The following is a 16,181-nucleotide window of genomic DNA, read 5'->3' as shown; positions in this document are numbered from 1 at the left end:
AAGGCGAAACAGAGGCTCCTATTCACAAATCCCACGTTTACCAAGCCGATGCACACCGAGATACCAACGGGGTCAGAACCCTTGCTGCGGCTGACTGCCAGCGGACTAGAGTGAAGGGTTATGACATCACGGGCCAAGGATGATAGGAAGCTCAAGGTGAGGGGTAGGAGCAGCGTGTGACTTGCTGGGGAAGTCTCTCAAGGAAGAGAGGGGAGAGAAAACACCAAGAGATTGGATTTTTCTGTTTAGCTTCTAGAGTATAAAGAACCCCTCTGTGGGAAGATTTGTTAATTTTTTTTTTTTGCATCAAAAACTAAAAAGGTTGATCTGTATATTTAAAATATGATGTATTTAATGTGTAATAAATAGATAAGCTGGCAAATCCAAGCCCACACCCAGCACCACTCTTTTTTTATATATATTAAAAAGCAGAGTTCAAGCTATGGAAATTATTCCTTCTTAAGCTTCAATCAATATTTGTTTGGCTATGTAAGTCTGAATGAAAGGAACTATTTATTAAAAATTTTTAAGCAATCCCAGCACTTGGGAGGCAGAGGCAGGCGGATTTCTGAGTTCGAGGCCAGCCTGGTCTACAGAGTGAGTTCCAGGACAGCCAGGGCTACACAGAGAAACCCTGTCTCAAAAAACCAAAAAAAAAAAAAAAAATCTTTAAGCATCCAAGTGTTTGCATGCTGCATATGGACTGGAATCTGAATGATGTTTGACAGGCTTAAGTGAATTATTAGTGCAATCCAAAAGAGGCGGGGGGGGGGGGGGAAAGAACCTATACAAAGAATCCGTGTTAAAGGATTGTTTGTGGCAAAGAATCCCCTAGGGATCGAAGCAAACAAGCTTATTCTGGATTGTAAGTGGGAGCATGATTTATCATGTGAGAATGTCTGATTTTAAAATGATTTAATCCTGGGGCGGGGGATGAAGACAGTGTTCAACAATGAGATGTTCTGATACGGCAGTGGGGGTTCATGGTTCCTTTTAACGCCAGGGAATATTCTCCTTAGTTTATTCAGCTTATACCCTAATATCAATTAACAGCATGGTTCTCTGTGTCTGCCTGCCTGCCTGCCTGTCTGTCTCTCTCTCCATACACACACACACACACCACACTTTATTTAATTTGCTCCTGCCTTTCTGCATTTCAACTGTCTAGTCTTTCTGCATACCTCTTTCTGGATAAGCAAAGATACTTTCTTATGAAGAATGGATTCGAGTCTAACTACTTTTTAATCCAAGAAGCCCTGCTCCCACACGCATGGTCTGACCAGCCCCTCCCTCACACCTGTGAGGTGATGCACACGTGCATACACAGTAATTAGAAGTGTGTTCTCTGCCAGCACTGTCACCGGGATTGGGGTGGTGCGTTTCTGCAGACTTCATCCCCCTGAAGGATTCACTGACATTAACACACACTCTCCCATTTCTTCTAAAACTGTGTGCAACTCGAACAGATTCTAAAAATAATTGCTTCTCTCCCCTCCTCCCTAGAAGCCAAAATAGCACATGATTTTTCTTTTTCCTACCCACACCACCTACTCCTCTGTAGAAGATCAGAAAATCTCTGTACTAAAAGGAACATTAGAGGACCATCTGGGTGGCTCTTTTACTATGAGATTAAACATGGTTAATGCAGTCAATAAAGATATATTTACTGTGGAATTAACCGCCTTTCCCTTTTAAAGTCCTCAATCTTTCAAATTGGGCTAAGCGTTTTTGCACTTTAGGTTTAAAAAAAAATCACAATGTCTATTTTATTTTAAAGCCCTTGAGTCTTAGGTCTGTTTTTCACAAGCTAATGTGATGAGGAGAAAAGCTATCTATTGCTGTGTGCTAAGCAAGTGCTCCAGGACTTCTCTCCATTTTAGCTGCCAGTGAATTCCAAGATGTACATCTAGAACAACTTGCTAGCAAAACATCTACCTACTAATTCCTTCCACGTGGTCTACATGGGAAAGGGCCACCCAACTGACTCTCTGCCTGCACAATCCAGAGTCCAGATGCCCAGTGGGGGCAACTGTTACTGAGTGAAGTTGAGGTTACTCTGTTGCCAATGCTTAGACATATTATGGCCCCACTCACCTCTGAATCAAAGAAAGGAGCCAGTTCTTAAGCTGCACGGTTTTATTTGCTGTTCTTGTTGTTACTGTTGCAAGGAGCAGGGGGGTGGGGGTGGGGGAGAAAATGTGTGTAAAGTGAGGCTCATTCAACAGGAAAGAATTGCAAGGGGAAAAAAAGTATCTATTGCCCAGAATGGTTGTAATTTGATTTGAAAGTCTCAGAGATGATGCAACTCCAGGCCCAGCCTTTGTTGCTTACCAGTTCCAGGTTGTGGAAAGAAAGCTCTGCCGGTCAGCAGAAGAAAGCCAGCGGTGGGCAGTTTTAATATACCTGGCAGCTCCTCCTGGCTGGGTTATAATATGATCCTGAGCATCCTGCTAATAGTGTCAGTCACAAATAATAAGCTTCTGCATGGTTTCAGTATCCGGTCTCATCCTGGCTGAATCTGAGAACAAGGCCATCTGCCAGCTAGGCAATGAGTTTCAAAAAAAAAAAAAAAAAAAAAAAAATCGGGGCTGTCCAATAGCGCCACCTCCTGACAGATGTGGAATTACAGACCCACTCCTTCCTAGAAGAACTTCCTGTTGCAAAGACTAAACAAAACTAAGCTTAAAGAAGCTTACATTTTTTTAAACTTACCATGAATTGCTAATTACAATTCTAGACTTTATAAAGTAGTAATTAGCTTTGGATTAATTCTTATGCTTCTATAACATCATTTTATATATATATATATATATATATATATATATGCCAGTACTCGAAGATGTAGTTAAAACATTGCCACTTTGGGGGGCTGAATAGATAGATGACTCAGGGATTAAGAGCACTGACTGCTCTTCCAAAGGACTGGGGCTTGGTGTTCCAGGATCCACGTGGTGTTATTCAACTATCTATACTTCAAGTTCCAAGGGGATCTGACACCTTTTTTTTTTTTTTTTTTTTTTTTGGTTACTGCACACATGTGGTGCACAGACATACATGTAGACAAAACACCCATATGCATAAAACAAAAATAAATCTCAAGGAAGCTATTTTCTCCCCTACCAAAAAAAAGTTTCTAGGACATTCTTCTCAATTGCAAAACCTTGTATGCATTGTGCTACTGGGAAAAACAGGGTCCCCTTTTAAATCTTAAGGGGACCTAAGTCTCCTCAATAAAATAATTTAGAAATAGAGTCAGAAGAAGGAAGCCTTGGGGCAATTTGTTTTGACTCTGAGAGGAAAACAACAGCTCAGACAAGCTGTAATCTTGGCAGTTGAGGAAGCAGGAGAGAGAAACCCGTGCCTTTTTGAGGTGAGGTCCAAGAAGGCTGTCAGAAGAGGAGGGGGGCTTCAGAGGAAAGTGAGGAAGATCAGAGTATCGGGGGAAATTGAGTTAGGCTTGAGGAAGAAAGAAGGAAATGGAAGGGTAGGCAGGCTGCTGGGTGGAGGCTCCACAGGCCCTGTTCTGAGGGAAGGCTTCTGCTAAGCACAGCCTTTAATTAAGTGAATGCTTACCCCTTCCTCTGTAGCCTTAGCATGCCCTCGGGGGAACCATGTCTCCCGTGAGGTAGGTGTGTGGCACCACAAGCTAGGTTAATACTTGGGGAAGGAGGAGAAAATGGGTGCAGTGTTCTAATTTTTGAGCAGATGGGCCATGTCAAGTCTCCACTCAAGGCCAAAGGTAGATTCCATTCTTTTGGCTGAGAGGAAGTAGCTTAACAGACCTCAACAAAAAAGACTGGCACTTCCATCTTTCATATGGTAAGTTAAAATACTACAGGGGCCATTTTTATTTTTTTATTTTTTCCTATGAGGGAGGGATCCAGCCTCTATGGCTTCCGAGCCCAAGAAGATCTGCCTGGCTACCTACCTAACAACACTGAAAGGAAGTGGGTGAGGATTCTAAGACTCTCTTAGCCTTCTTCCGAGCTCGAATCTTGGAGGTGGTAAGTCTAGCTTTGTTCCGATTCTTTGACCCTAGTGATGGAATCAACTTCCTCTCTGAGTCTGAAGTGTTGTCGATTTAACCCAAACATTCTTTGCTGGGTGTGTGTGTGTGTATGTGTGTGTGTGGCTGGTTAGAACTAGGACTCAGACTGTTTATCACATTCACACCTGTCACTCTGGGCCAGGAAACAACCTAGCTGCTAACCCAAGCACTGTTAGAAATCGGACTTGAACCCACATACAAAATTGGAGAGAAAGAAATTGGTTTCACTTAGCATTTCAAAAAAAAAAAAAAAGTCTCCAAGCTTTGCTTTGAGACAGAGATTCCCCCAAAACACCTCTTAGCAGGAGAACCATGGAAGAAAACAGATTTTATATGAGGTGATAGGTAACCTTTCGGCAATTATTTTGAGGGTACTTGAAACAGTTTCTACACTCTCAGTTCTGAAGCTCACCCCATGCAATCAGTGGCTAAGTTTCCAAGATTCTCCTTTCTGGAGACCACAGTTGGCTTTCTGTAGTGGAAATAGGAGGAATTGGCCCTCCCAGTAGGAAGTCAGTTCCAAGACACGCACGACACAACAAAGGAGTTGCAGAGCTAAATCTGTCCCTGACAGCATGAACGGTGAGTGTTACAGAGACCTCTGACCACCTCTCCACACATCTCACACCGGCCAGCAGCCTGAGCAAAGGAACTGCTTCAGAGAAGCACAGGGTTGTCTGTGTCACCATTGCCACCTCTGGTTCAAATCATGCCTTTTGGTTTCCTTCTGTTGGTCTAAATTTTGTGAAAACTACCCATGTACCTAGGAGGTGATCCTTGTTCTGGCTTGGGATTTCCATATACACGTTGGAGTGCTATCATCATTTTGTTACAGGCTTTGACATCATTTAGAACGTCACAGTAATGTAACTGGGAAATGGCATGATGCTAAGAGATTAGTAGCTTTTAAGGCCACAGAGGAATAAACACCACCTTCTTTCTGGGGATGAGTAGGAAAGGAAACCACGCTCTATTCTTCCTATGCCTCCTGGTCAAAAGGGTGGAATCCGCCTCTGGCTCCTGGTATAGACACAGTGGTCCACTCTGCTCCAAAGATGAGAACATTACATACTTCTCTCTATTCCCTTAGGGGCAGGTCCAGCCGGACCTGTCAATCATCTGCCCAGGAGCCTAACCCCAGGAAATTTGAGTCATATGCCAAGGTGATGGGAGGAAAAATTGTCCCTTTAATTAGCTAATGCATTTGCTACTCCCGGGAGCCCCCACTTGTCTGGGGAGCCTCAGAGATTCCCCCACAGAGCACTGTTAAACTTGCCTGCCCTCCTGAGTGTTAACTCAGAACTCCCAATTTCCCCTTCTCTCCTTCCCGTTTGCATTTCTCCCGCTGAATACCTGACCGTTTCTATTTTAGTCTTTCTTCCACTAATACTGCTTTTAGTATTTAGTACTTTCATCCAGGCCTAACAGAGTTGTTTCTTAGCAAATGCTATTGACTCAGTGGGTTGCATCAATATGACATATCCTAGGTATCTATTTACACACACACACACACACACACACACACACACACACACACACACACACTTTCACAAGAAATTTCAGACCGTCTAACGTTGGAAAACTTGACAAGTCTTGGGCGCCTTCTTGGGTATTTCACTAAGCTTTATGTTGGAAATGCTTCCCGAGCCTGGGGAGGTCTTCATCAATGCGACACTGGCCTCTAGTGGACGGATGTGAGACTACAGCAGTCCCAGGCAAAAGAAATTTGGTAGCCCCAGCAGCCACTGGCAGAAATTAAAATTCCAAGGTCACTTCTCCCCCCCCNCCCCCCCCCNCNCCCCCNGTTTTCNATCCCTTCTCTCTCACTGCAGGGAGAGATGACTGTCAAGTCGTTGCCTCAGTTAAACTCCACAGTTTTGTGCCTCACTTGGACATACTTGCCAACAAGCTTCTACCTCAGCCAGGGGGAACTTCGTATACCAAGGCTCTGAAGGAGTCAGTTTTTCTACCTTGACCCCCAGTTTTCCTCCTAATTCATCTTTTCCACAGGACGTGCCTTTAAACTCCTCTATAATCAAAGGGCAAATATATGCGTCCAGAGATTAAAACAGACCAAGGAAGGGTGAGCTGGAGTTATACACAGAGGTAAACTTGATCCATTAACATGTAAACTATGTTCCTTATAAACACACCAGGAACTATGTGCACTGTTGCTCAGCCTTCTCCTCTGACCAGGGCATGGGATGTGATCTTATGAAGGTGGACATTACTTTAGGTAATATGTTTCTAGCCAGCGGTGCTTTACTAGACAGCTGGCCACCAAGTTCAGGTTTTTAAAAGCACTGCTGACCTGCCTCCTGCAAGTCTTTCTAAACACCCTTAAGTAGTCCCGACTCTACCCACACACTGGTTGCCGTTTCAGGGGAGAGAATTGTTGGAACCACAACACTTGCCTCAGTAAAAACTGAAGTCAGAGCTGGGGGAGGTCACGTGGTACAAGGCATCCGTGGCCTCACTGCCAGGGAAAGGGACAGCCAGGGCCACTCTACCAGATTATATGCTCAGGAGCCCAGGCCAACATGCAGGATGCTGCATTCCTTGACCTGACTCACCCAGACAGCAAAGCACAAAGAAATCCAGGCCCTGGAAAAACAAAAGCCATGTGGATCTCTTCTCTCCCTTCCATTTTCTCCCAGCACTGTTAGACAATGTTATATCACTAACAAAGCCCCACCCCTTCCACCCCATTTCTTTGAAACAAGGTTTCATTGTGTAGCTGGCCTGGAATTAGGTATGTAAAGGAGGCTGGCTTCAAACTCAGAGATCCGCTTGCCTGCCTCTGCCTGCACCGGCTGGGATTAACCACATGTGCCACGCCAGTCATGCCCAGTTTTAAAGGAAGGGTACTTGCGACTGTTTTATTGAGCATGGTTTCCCAAACACCTGGACTCTGTACATACATAAAACAGATGGCAGTCCACACTCACATTTCAATTAATTTGAACCATACCTAACCTGGTGTCAACAGGCGTCTGACGAAACAGAAGGGAGAAGTAGAGTGTACCCTGTGCTTGCCTTCTTTCACGGTCTTAATTTCTGCTGGCAATTATTCCAGACACTGTATGTTGCTATGACTTTTAACAAGCTTTGTTGCAGAAGAGAGACAGGCAGGTGAAAGACGCCAGGAAGACCTCGGCTTCAGGGGACACCTTCCCAGCAAGGAAGTTTTGGCACGAGCTACATCAATGGCCCCGCGACACCTACCATTTCCTTGAAAGCGCTCTCCAGGGCCCCGATGACCAAACACTCATGCGGAATCTTCTTCTCAGTGAAGAAGCGCGTGGGTGGCGTACTGGGGGAGCCCGGGGCACCCACACCTCCACGCAGTGAGGCCGCGCGGGTTAGGGTCCTGCCGTGGGCTGGCGTGCTCTCTGGTTCCTCCCCCAGGCAGGTCGGGGGAAGGATGGCGGAGTTCTTCAGGATCTCCACGATGTCCTGCAGCTGTTGCGTGATGTGGTGCTGCAGCAGGCGCGATGCCACCACGGCAGCCCCTGAGCCTGCGTGACCGTCAAACAGGGACCAGTAGTGGCAGGAGATGCCTTCGGACTCCTGGGGAGAGAGGGCGACAGAAAAGAAGTGAGGACCTGTGTAGCCTCTGCCTGGCCATGCTCATCCGATTGATATCTGTCTCCTGTCTAAAAATCATGGGATCAAACATGGTGAAAACACACAGAGAAGGCCTTTGGGGTAGTCACTGCTGATACGGACATCCAGGGAATGCAGTGGTCCCAGCCTTCCCACCTAGGGCAGGGGCTCCACTCTTCAGTCAGTAACTAGGTCATTGCTTCGAGAAAATGATGTAACTAATTAGGCACCTAGGGTTTGTGATAAAATTTCATACAAAAGGTCAAGCCTGTGGGAGTCCGGCTTGAACAGCTAATTTCTTGCTTCCCTGATGTTGCAATCCCAGGCTGGGTTTGGCCCTGTAGTCTTTGGAGAAAGCCCTTTCTCCAAGTAGTAAATAAACCCGTTTTCCTCAACCCTTACCCTCTCGGATAACTGTCTGTTCTTCTGCATCCTGAGGTGTTTTGTTTTGCTTACAATTCAAGTATTCATTCATTCATTCATTCATTCATTCATTCACTCTATGTAAGTAAACTGTAGCTGTCTTCAGACACACCAGAAGAGGGCATCAGATCCCACTACAGATGTTTGTAAGCTACCATGTGGTTACTGGGAACTGAATCAGGACCTCTGGAAGAGCAGTCAGTGCTCTTAACTGCTGAGCCATCTCTCCAGCCCCAACCTGAGTACTTAAGACTTGCTTTTCCCCTAGCCCTGAAAATCCAGTAGAGTCCATGCAACATGCAACAGGTAAGTCTGCTTTTTCAATGTCCCCCTGCCTCAGTTTCCCACATGATGTCATCTATGTGCAGTCTGTGTGCCTTCCTCTATCATGGATTTAGTTCATGCCAGCCCCCTCCTGTGTCTGTGAGTATGTGCATATGGGCCTCTGTGTGTGTGTGTATGTATATGTATGTGTGTGTGTGTGTGAGATTTCCACCTTAATTTTTTCCAAAGGAATGGTTTTAAATTTGGGGTGTCTATTGTGTGTGGTTGTGTGTTTGTGGGTGCCCAGAGGTCAGAGGCATAGATCTTCCCGGAGCAGGACTTGTAAGCAGTTACTAGGTGTCTGAATTGGAAGCTGGGAACAGAGCTTGGATTCTTGTCTACACTCTTAACTGCTGAGCTGTCTCTTGTATTTTTGGAGACAGGGTCTCTCACTGAGTTTGAAGCTCACAGGAACCTAGGGTTCTCTTTTTAGCTAGCCTGGCTAGGCTAAAAGCCATCTTCCCTGCCCCTGCCAGAGGCTTCCTAGAAGTCTTCAAGGTAGAACCACACAATTACATTGCACATGCAAGCTAGGCATTGTGGCTGACACCTGTAATCCTATCACCCAGAAGGTGGAGATGGCTGAGTAGGTGAGTTCGGCTCCTGTCTTAAAAAGCTCCTAAAACACACAGGGGTAAGATGTATATAACAGGCACTGTTGTAGATGGCATGATAAAAGACTAGTTATAAAAAGGTATAGGCATGGGTTGTTTTTTTTAATAATCCAGGATGAAATCACCCAAATCAACATGAGGGCAGCGGTACAGGAAGAGGTTCTTGGTACTGTGAGGCCTAGGTTGAGAGCTTCAGAGAAGTTCATCTGTAAGGGGGGGGGGCACAGTGCTAGACAATAGCAACAGCGGGTGCAGAGACTGTGGCAGGAAGACACACACATGAGAGGAAACCAGACCATGGTCATGTGACTCCACGGGGTTGTGAGGCAGGAAAGGAGGGAGAGCGATTCGATTGCGTGACTTCGTGGAGGAGTGTTAAAGCCACTGGTCCCTACTGTATGTTTTAACCCACGAGTCCCCAAAGGCCGTATTGCTCAAGCTATGTGGTGAAGACTAAGAGAGAGGAGCCTGGGAGTGAGGATTCCGGCTATGAATCTGTGCCCAAAAAAGAATTAGATCAACTTCAGACAGAAGCACAATGCTCTTAAAGCACTGTAGAGCAGAAGTATAATTGTATAGCAGAATCAACCGGAAACCAAACTCAGGACCAAGGGTAACAGAAAGACAAATGCCTCAAGGAGTAGACGTTTGCATGCTAACCCCACTTCCCCACACATTGGCTGGGTGGGGGATGGTACTGGGTCAGGTAATGATCTGGCAGTCAAAGATGTGTATCTGATTGCCATGATGTCCTGACATGAGTTGAAGCGGATGTTATCTTGTGAAGGAGGAGCTAAGGAGACTATTGTCTTAGTTAGGGTTTCTCTTCCTGCACAAAACATCGTGACCAAGAAGCAAGCTTATAGTTTACACATTGCTGTTCATTACCAAAGGAAGTCAGGACTGGAATTCAAGCAGGTCAGGAAGCAGGAGCTGATGTAGAGGCTATGGAGGGATGTTACTGGCTTGCTCAGCTTGCTTTCTTACAGAACTCAAGACCACCCCAGGAACCACCCACAGTGGGCTGAGCCCTTCCTTCTTGATCACTAGTTGAGGAAATGCCCTACATATGGATCTCATGGAGGCATTTCCTCAAGGGAGGCTCCTTTCGCTGTGATAACTCCAGCTTGTGTCAAGTCGACACACCAAACCAGCCAATATAACTAACTATACACAATGTGTGTTGACCGACAGCTATGCACGGTGTGCAAAGTGCAGGCAGTACTATTACCACATGACCTCCGTGAGTCACTTAGGCCAAAGGAAGGGCCACCCTAGAGGACCATAGAATACAGAAACAGATCAGTGTGTCTAGAGAAAGTAGGGGAAAACCTGGCTTTATTGAAATAACACAGATGATGGGGACTCAGAGGTGACAGGGCCTGCCAGCTTGGGCACAGCCGGTACCTAGTGGCAATGAGAGAGTTGGGAAGCCTGCTTCTCCAGTATCTCCCCTCCCTCCTGCTTACTGGTGACTGGGACAGTGATAGGATCTGTACACACCAGTTCCCACACTGTCTTGAGACAGAGGTTATCTTTCTCCCTTGCCCCTGTTCTTCTCTCTTCCTGCCTGGGTCTCAGGACCAATGCCAGAAAGCAGGGTTAGCCCCTTGCAATCAAGCATGTCTGAAATACATAGGCCTGGGGTGGTATGGTGAGAAGTCAGAAGCTCCTGGGCTTTGGTAGCCTTGCTAGGGAAGCCACAAGCGCTGTATTGTTCTGCCTTTGGGTTTCTTGCCATGTGGGCCTCATGGCATTTGGGTAGACATGTTTGTCAGCTTCTATAACAAGAGCTGAGGCCACAGAGAAGAAAGGGTGGTGTGTTTATACAGTATTCTGGAACATGGCAGGTAAAAGAGAGAAAGGAAAATACAGAATAAACCAGGTGCAGGCACCGAGAAGGATTTTAAGTAGGCGGGAACCTGGGACAAGCTGAGCCCAGGTCAGGGTTCTCAGTTTGGGGGTACCTACAAATAGAATTCAGAGAGTCCATGAATCTTCATCTTCACAAACCTCCCATCTTTAGACCCTCCTTTCGGGCTACAGAGCAGTGGTGATTTCAGCAGTGCTGTCCCTTGCCCAAAGAACCAGCAGGACCGTCTTCTCAAGCACCCTGATTACTCTTTACCTAGCCGCTACTCTGAGAGTAACAAAGTAACCAGCTCCACACCTAAGTTGACACTTTTTGCTACATGGATGAGAGGCATAATGCCATATCGGGAATAGCTAAGTCTTGGGAATCACCTCATTCTAATTGATTGAGTTACTTTAATTACTTCAAGTAATTTATTCCCTTGGCACAGCTATGTATTTTTACTTTTTTAATTGTAAAGAGTTAGTGTGAGTGTGTGTAAATGTGCATAGATGCCACAGGGTGTATGTGCAGGTCAGAGGGTAACTTAAGGGGGTTGGTTCTCTCCTTCTACCTCGTTGGGCCAGGTTCTCTCTTGTTCTTGCTGTGTCGCGTGACTGTGTTTGTGTGTTGGCCTGAGAACCTCTGGGTGATTTCCCCATCATGCCACGAGGGCACTGGGGCTAGAGATATGTACCACCGTATCTGGCTTTTCACATGAGAATGTTCTCAGGTTCAGGCTTGAATGGCAAGCACCCGCTGAGTGATTAACTCATGGCATCTAAAAACATAAACACTGGCTGGAGGGACTGCTCAGTGGCTAAGAGCCTGTCCGGCTGGCTTTCCCTGCAGTCACAGCAGGACGCTTCAGGTACCTGCACCTCAGGCCCCACGGACTCTGATGCCCTCTTGTGGACTCTATGGGTACTTGCACTCACACATGCACACTCCCACCGGTGATATGTATGCATCACCGTCATCATTGAAACAAACAATAAAAATCCCAACATATCCCTGGTAAGTCTGGCCTAATGTCACCAAGCTACACGAAAAGTTAAGGGTCCCTTCCTTCTGGCTGTGCTAAGGGAAAGCAAGCAGGGATGTGCCTGCTCATGGAGGCAGCAGCCATACCAGCATACGTGGGCTATCTCTGACCAAAAGGAGCTTTCTCCTTTATGAAGGAGGAAGGCCAACACCTACCAGGTATTTGATTGGCCACTAGAAACTAATGGTGATCTAGGGCCATCACTATGGTCTCCAAGAGTCCTTCCACTACTGATCTGGATAGCCCTTCCCCTGAGCTCGGTCACCTTCTCATTAGACAGCCTCAGCACCAGGAGAAAGGGGCAGAATGAGAAGCCGACGCTCACTGCTGTCAGCTAGACCTGATCTCTCTCAGCTCTCACGCTTGGTGTGTCACAGTTGGATCTGAGGTCCCAAGATCTCGAAGGAGCTCCGTGGACCCCAACGCCACACTGCCAGTTCAGAGCCTCATGGTTCGACACGATCCATATGAGGCACACAGATGCATCCTTAATCTGACCTTCCCTTCTCAGTGTCTGTAAAAGAAGGCACCCCCTCCTGCGGAAAGCAGACTGAACTGTGGGGAACCAGAGCCTTTCAAGGTGACCTGGAACCATTCATCTGCCCTGCCTACCCTGGCCCTGTGTTATCCTGCTGGTGGCCCTGTACTCTGCTCCTGAAGCAGTAAACTGATGGTCTGCTGCAGGTGGGCAGGAAGCTGCGGTTTCCACCTGCTGAGTGTATGGAAGGATAAGGAGAGGAGTGGATGCCACAGCTCCATGCAGTGTCCTCTGTCCCTGCTGTCCACACCTGCTCACAGTGAAGGTGCTGTCCATGTGAGGAGGAGGAAGAGGAGGAGGAGGAGGGGTGCCTGCCTCCTCAGTGTGGCCTCAGCTCAGCCTGGGCTCTGTGCGCCAGGTTCTACTTCTACAGCAAACAAATGAGGTCTCATGTCTCCCCTTACCAACAGCCCAGCAATCAGTGGTGTGAACATTCCAACCTGCCTCGGGAGTTTAAAAAGTTGCTGTGTGTAGCTTGCCTAGAATTCATGAGGCCCTGGGTTCGGTCCCCAATATAGCTATAAAATAAATAAAAGTTCGGTAAGATATTTATTCCTTTTCAAGTGAAAAATTTAGAATGAGATAAAACAAAATAAATTCTATCTATGTCTAGAATTTTGTACTGTATAATCTTGGGAAATTTCTGTCTTCCTTCTTTTCTTTTTTCTTCTCTCTCTCCCTTCCTTCCTTCCATTCATTTATTTATTTATTTATTTATTTATTTATTTATTTATTTTTCCTTTTGACAGGTTTTTGCTATGTAGCTCTGGCTATCCTGGAACTCACATACAGATCAGGCTGGCCTTGAACTCACAGAGATCCTCTTGCCTCTGTCTCCCAAGTGCTAGGATTAAAGGTAAAAGCCATCCGTCTGGATGTGCCACTGATGGTCATTGGTAGTGACTCTCTCGGTAGAGTGTGGAGATGATACCAGTGTAGAAGTTCTACATCTAAAAATCCACAGCCTCCTGATTCACAGGGAATGTGAATGTTCTTGAGTTTTGTATTTTTTTTTTCTTCAAAGATTTATTTATTTATTTTATGTGAGTGCACTATCACTGTCCTCAGACACACCAAAAGAAGGCATTGGATCCCATTACAAATGGTTGTGAGCCACCATGTGGCTCCTGGGAATTTATCTCAGGACCTCTGGAAGAGCAGTCAGTGTGCTTAACTGCTGAGCCCTCTCTTCAGCCCCAAGAGACAGTCTTAATGCTACATTTTAACACAGGCCCTTCCTGTTTTTGTTCCAGATAGGCAGGAGTCAACCTCATTTTACCAAGAAAAACAGAATGTAGCCCTTCCCTGAAATATGAAACTGTGGAATTTGGTAAAAACAAAACAAAACAAAAACAAGAAGGAAAAAAACCCACTTAGGTGTATAAAAAAAATTAAGGGCATTTAAATAAGGCAAGTAAAATATTTTAAAAATAAACAATTTAAGTTACATACTAAATAAATTACTTCATTTAACAACAACAATCAATCTTATATGTAATTTATATACACATATATGGCCACACCTACTTTGTGAGGAAAAGGCTGGGGTTTGGCTCATTTGTTAAAGTACCTGCCTGGCCTGTATAAGGTGGTCTAGGGCTCAACTCTCAGCACCACACAAACAAAACTGAAGGAACACATCCATAGCCCAATAATAGAAGATTCCAGAAGGTGACAAATGGGAGGTTTAAAGTTCTTAGTTCGCCTTGAGGCTTTCTTTATACCCTCTTCTCTCAAAATCATGAGAAATTAACTTAACAATTTTGATTATTCCTTGGCATGGGGAGCCCATGCCATTAATCCCAGCACTTAGGAGTTCGAGGCTAGCCTGGTCTACAGAGTGAGTTCAGGACAGCCAGGGCTACACTGGGATGGGAAACCCTGTCAAAAAAAAATAATTAATAAAAAATAAAAATAAAAAATTAAAATAAAAAGAAAAAATTTAAAAAGTATTTTCTTTCCTTTCTTTTCTTTATTCATATGTAAAGTTATAACAAGGGGGTTTAGCTCGAAAGTGACCTTGGTTCTTCGAGCAAAACTAAAACTGTATAAACGAAATTACCGAACAGGAAACTGGAGTAATTTCAGACAGACTGCATACTGACTGGGTCAGGGCACAGTGGGAGCTATCCTGTGTGCCCTCATCCTGTGTGCTGGCATCCTGGTGAACCTCAGGCATGTGCGCGCGCACGCATGTGTGTGTGTGTGTGTGTGTGTATGTGTGTGCGCGACACACACACACACACACACACACACACACACTGAGAACCACGGGGAAGCAACGAGGTACCGGCCTGGATCCATGGGGTGCTGACAAAGAAAGGGGGTGGGGCTCAGATATATCCACAAACACTTCCTGTGCTGCCCGCAGAAATACTGACTTGTAAGGCAGGAAGCACACAAGAACCCAGGGTAAGCTTTGTTTACACAGCTTAAAGACAGGCAGGCTGGGCCTTCTCACTCACTCAGAGTTATATAACTCAAACCGACTCTTCCACTGGATGCTCTCCTTGGGAAGCACCCACTCAAGGATCCTTTCACATTCTCCGGTAAAGATGGAGACCTTAAGTGCTCCTACTTCCCAGACACTGACACTGGCGCCCTCGTGTGGTAGGAGGTGGGATACTTCTGGGGCGCACACAAACTGCTGCAGACTTGATTTGCTTCATTCGATTCATTAACCGGGCTCCTGTGGCCTCAACTAACCAGCGTGGCGGATGATACTAGCAAAGTTGAAACTAAATTACGCCTCAGAGTTAAAGTTTTCTGCAGGAAACTGTTGACAGAAAACACAAGCAATTAAGCACGTGTCTACATTGACATTGCTCTCAGTAAGGACAATCTAACCACGTCTGATCACAAGCACACATTGCTCGCCACAACACTCCAGCAGACGCCAGGAATACCAGCCGGACCTGAACTTGCTGTTGTGACCGACACAGTTGGGTCCTGACATATTAGCTACTAATAACAGAATATCTTCGCTCTTCACACAATATATATATATATATATATATATATATATATATATATATATATATATATATATATATAACAGATATTCATAACTCTGCTAATCTGGAAATAGTTGTCCTAAAGGAAAGGAGTATCTCTTTGGATTCTGTACATTTGATATTTGTTTCTCCCTGCCTTGTAACTGATTCAAGTATTTACAGAAGCTGGGACGGGGCCATACCAACAGCAGGGAAGAGCATCCCTCACGCAGAGATCTGCAGTCCCACTCTGAATGAGGTCCCACAGTTGATTTCAGAAACAGCTCATCGTGAGTCTGGAGGGCAGCTGGCTTTCCCCCTCCTCATCACCATGTCCCACAGGAAACATGGCAACCGCATGCTCCCACATGTCCACTCTGTAACGTGTCCAGCCAGTTTTCAAAACATCAAAGCCAGCACGAGAACTCGGAGTCCACAGTGGCTCGCTCCTGAAGCCACTCCATGCCTGGGGCTGGCAACCCATAGCTTCCCAGCAGACTCTCCCAGTTAACACATGGGTGAAGCAGGCAGGCTCGAGGCGGTTGAGTAACTCCGGACAAGCCCACCTCAGGCCCACATGCCACCGCTGTCCTGTCTGTTACAGCCTTGCCACATTTACTTCTTCCTTTTTTTTTTTTTTCTTTTATTTTTGAAGAGAAAATAAAGAAGCAACTTTTTTAAAGGTTATTTACATAATTTTTCCATCACTGGGGAAAATAATCTAGATTTTTTTTTTTT

At 45.7% G+C, this 16,181-nt stretch overlaps 1 protein-coding gene across 1 annotated transcript in view; it reads right to left on the bottom strand.

The window, feature by feature from the left end:
- The window catches only part of Ppm1h (protein phosphatase, Mg2+/Mn2+ dependent 1H), a 259,006-nt gene that overhangs the window by 122,739 nt on the left and 120,086 nt on the right, over positions 1 to 16,181 (bottom strand). The window contains exon 3 of the mRNA XM_021174330.2: positions 7,274 to 7,618. Within this exon, the coding sequence (XP_021029989.1) occupies positions 7,274 to 7,618 (345 nt within the window). The remainder of the gene's footprint in view (positions 1 to 7,273; positions 7,619 to 16,181) is intronic.

The sequence above is a fragment of the Mus caroli genome, chromosome 10 (genome assembly GCF_900094665.2).
Source record: "Mus caroli chromosome 10, CAROLI_EIJ_v1.1, whole genome shotgun sequence".
NCBI classification, from domain to species: Eukaryota; Metazoa; Chordata; class Mammalia; order Rodentia; family Muridae; genus Mus; species Mus caroli.
The sequence above is the reverse complement of the archived record's forward strand: the minus strand, read 5'-3'. Positions and strand labels throughout refer to the sequence as shown.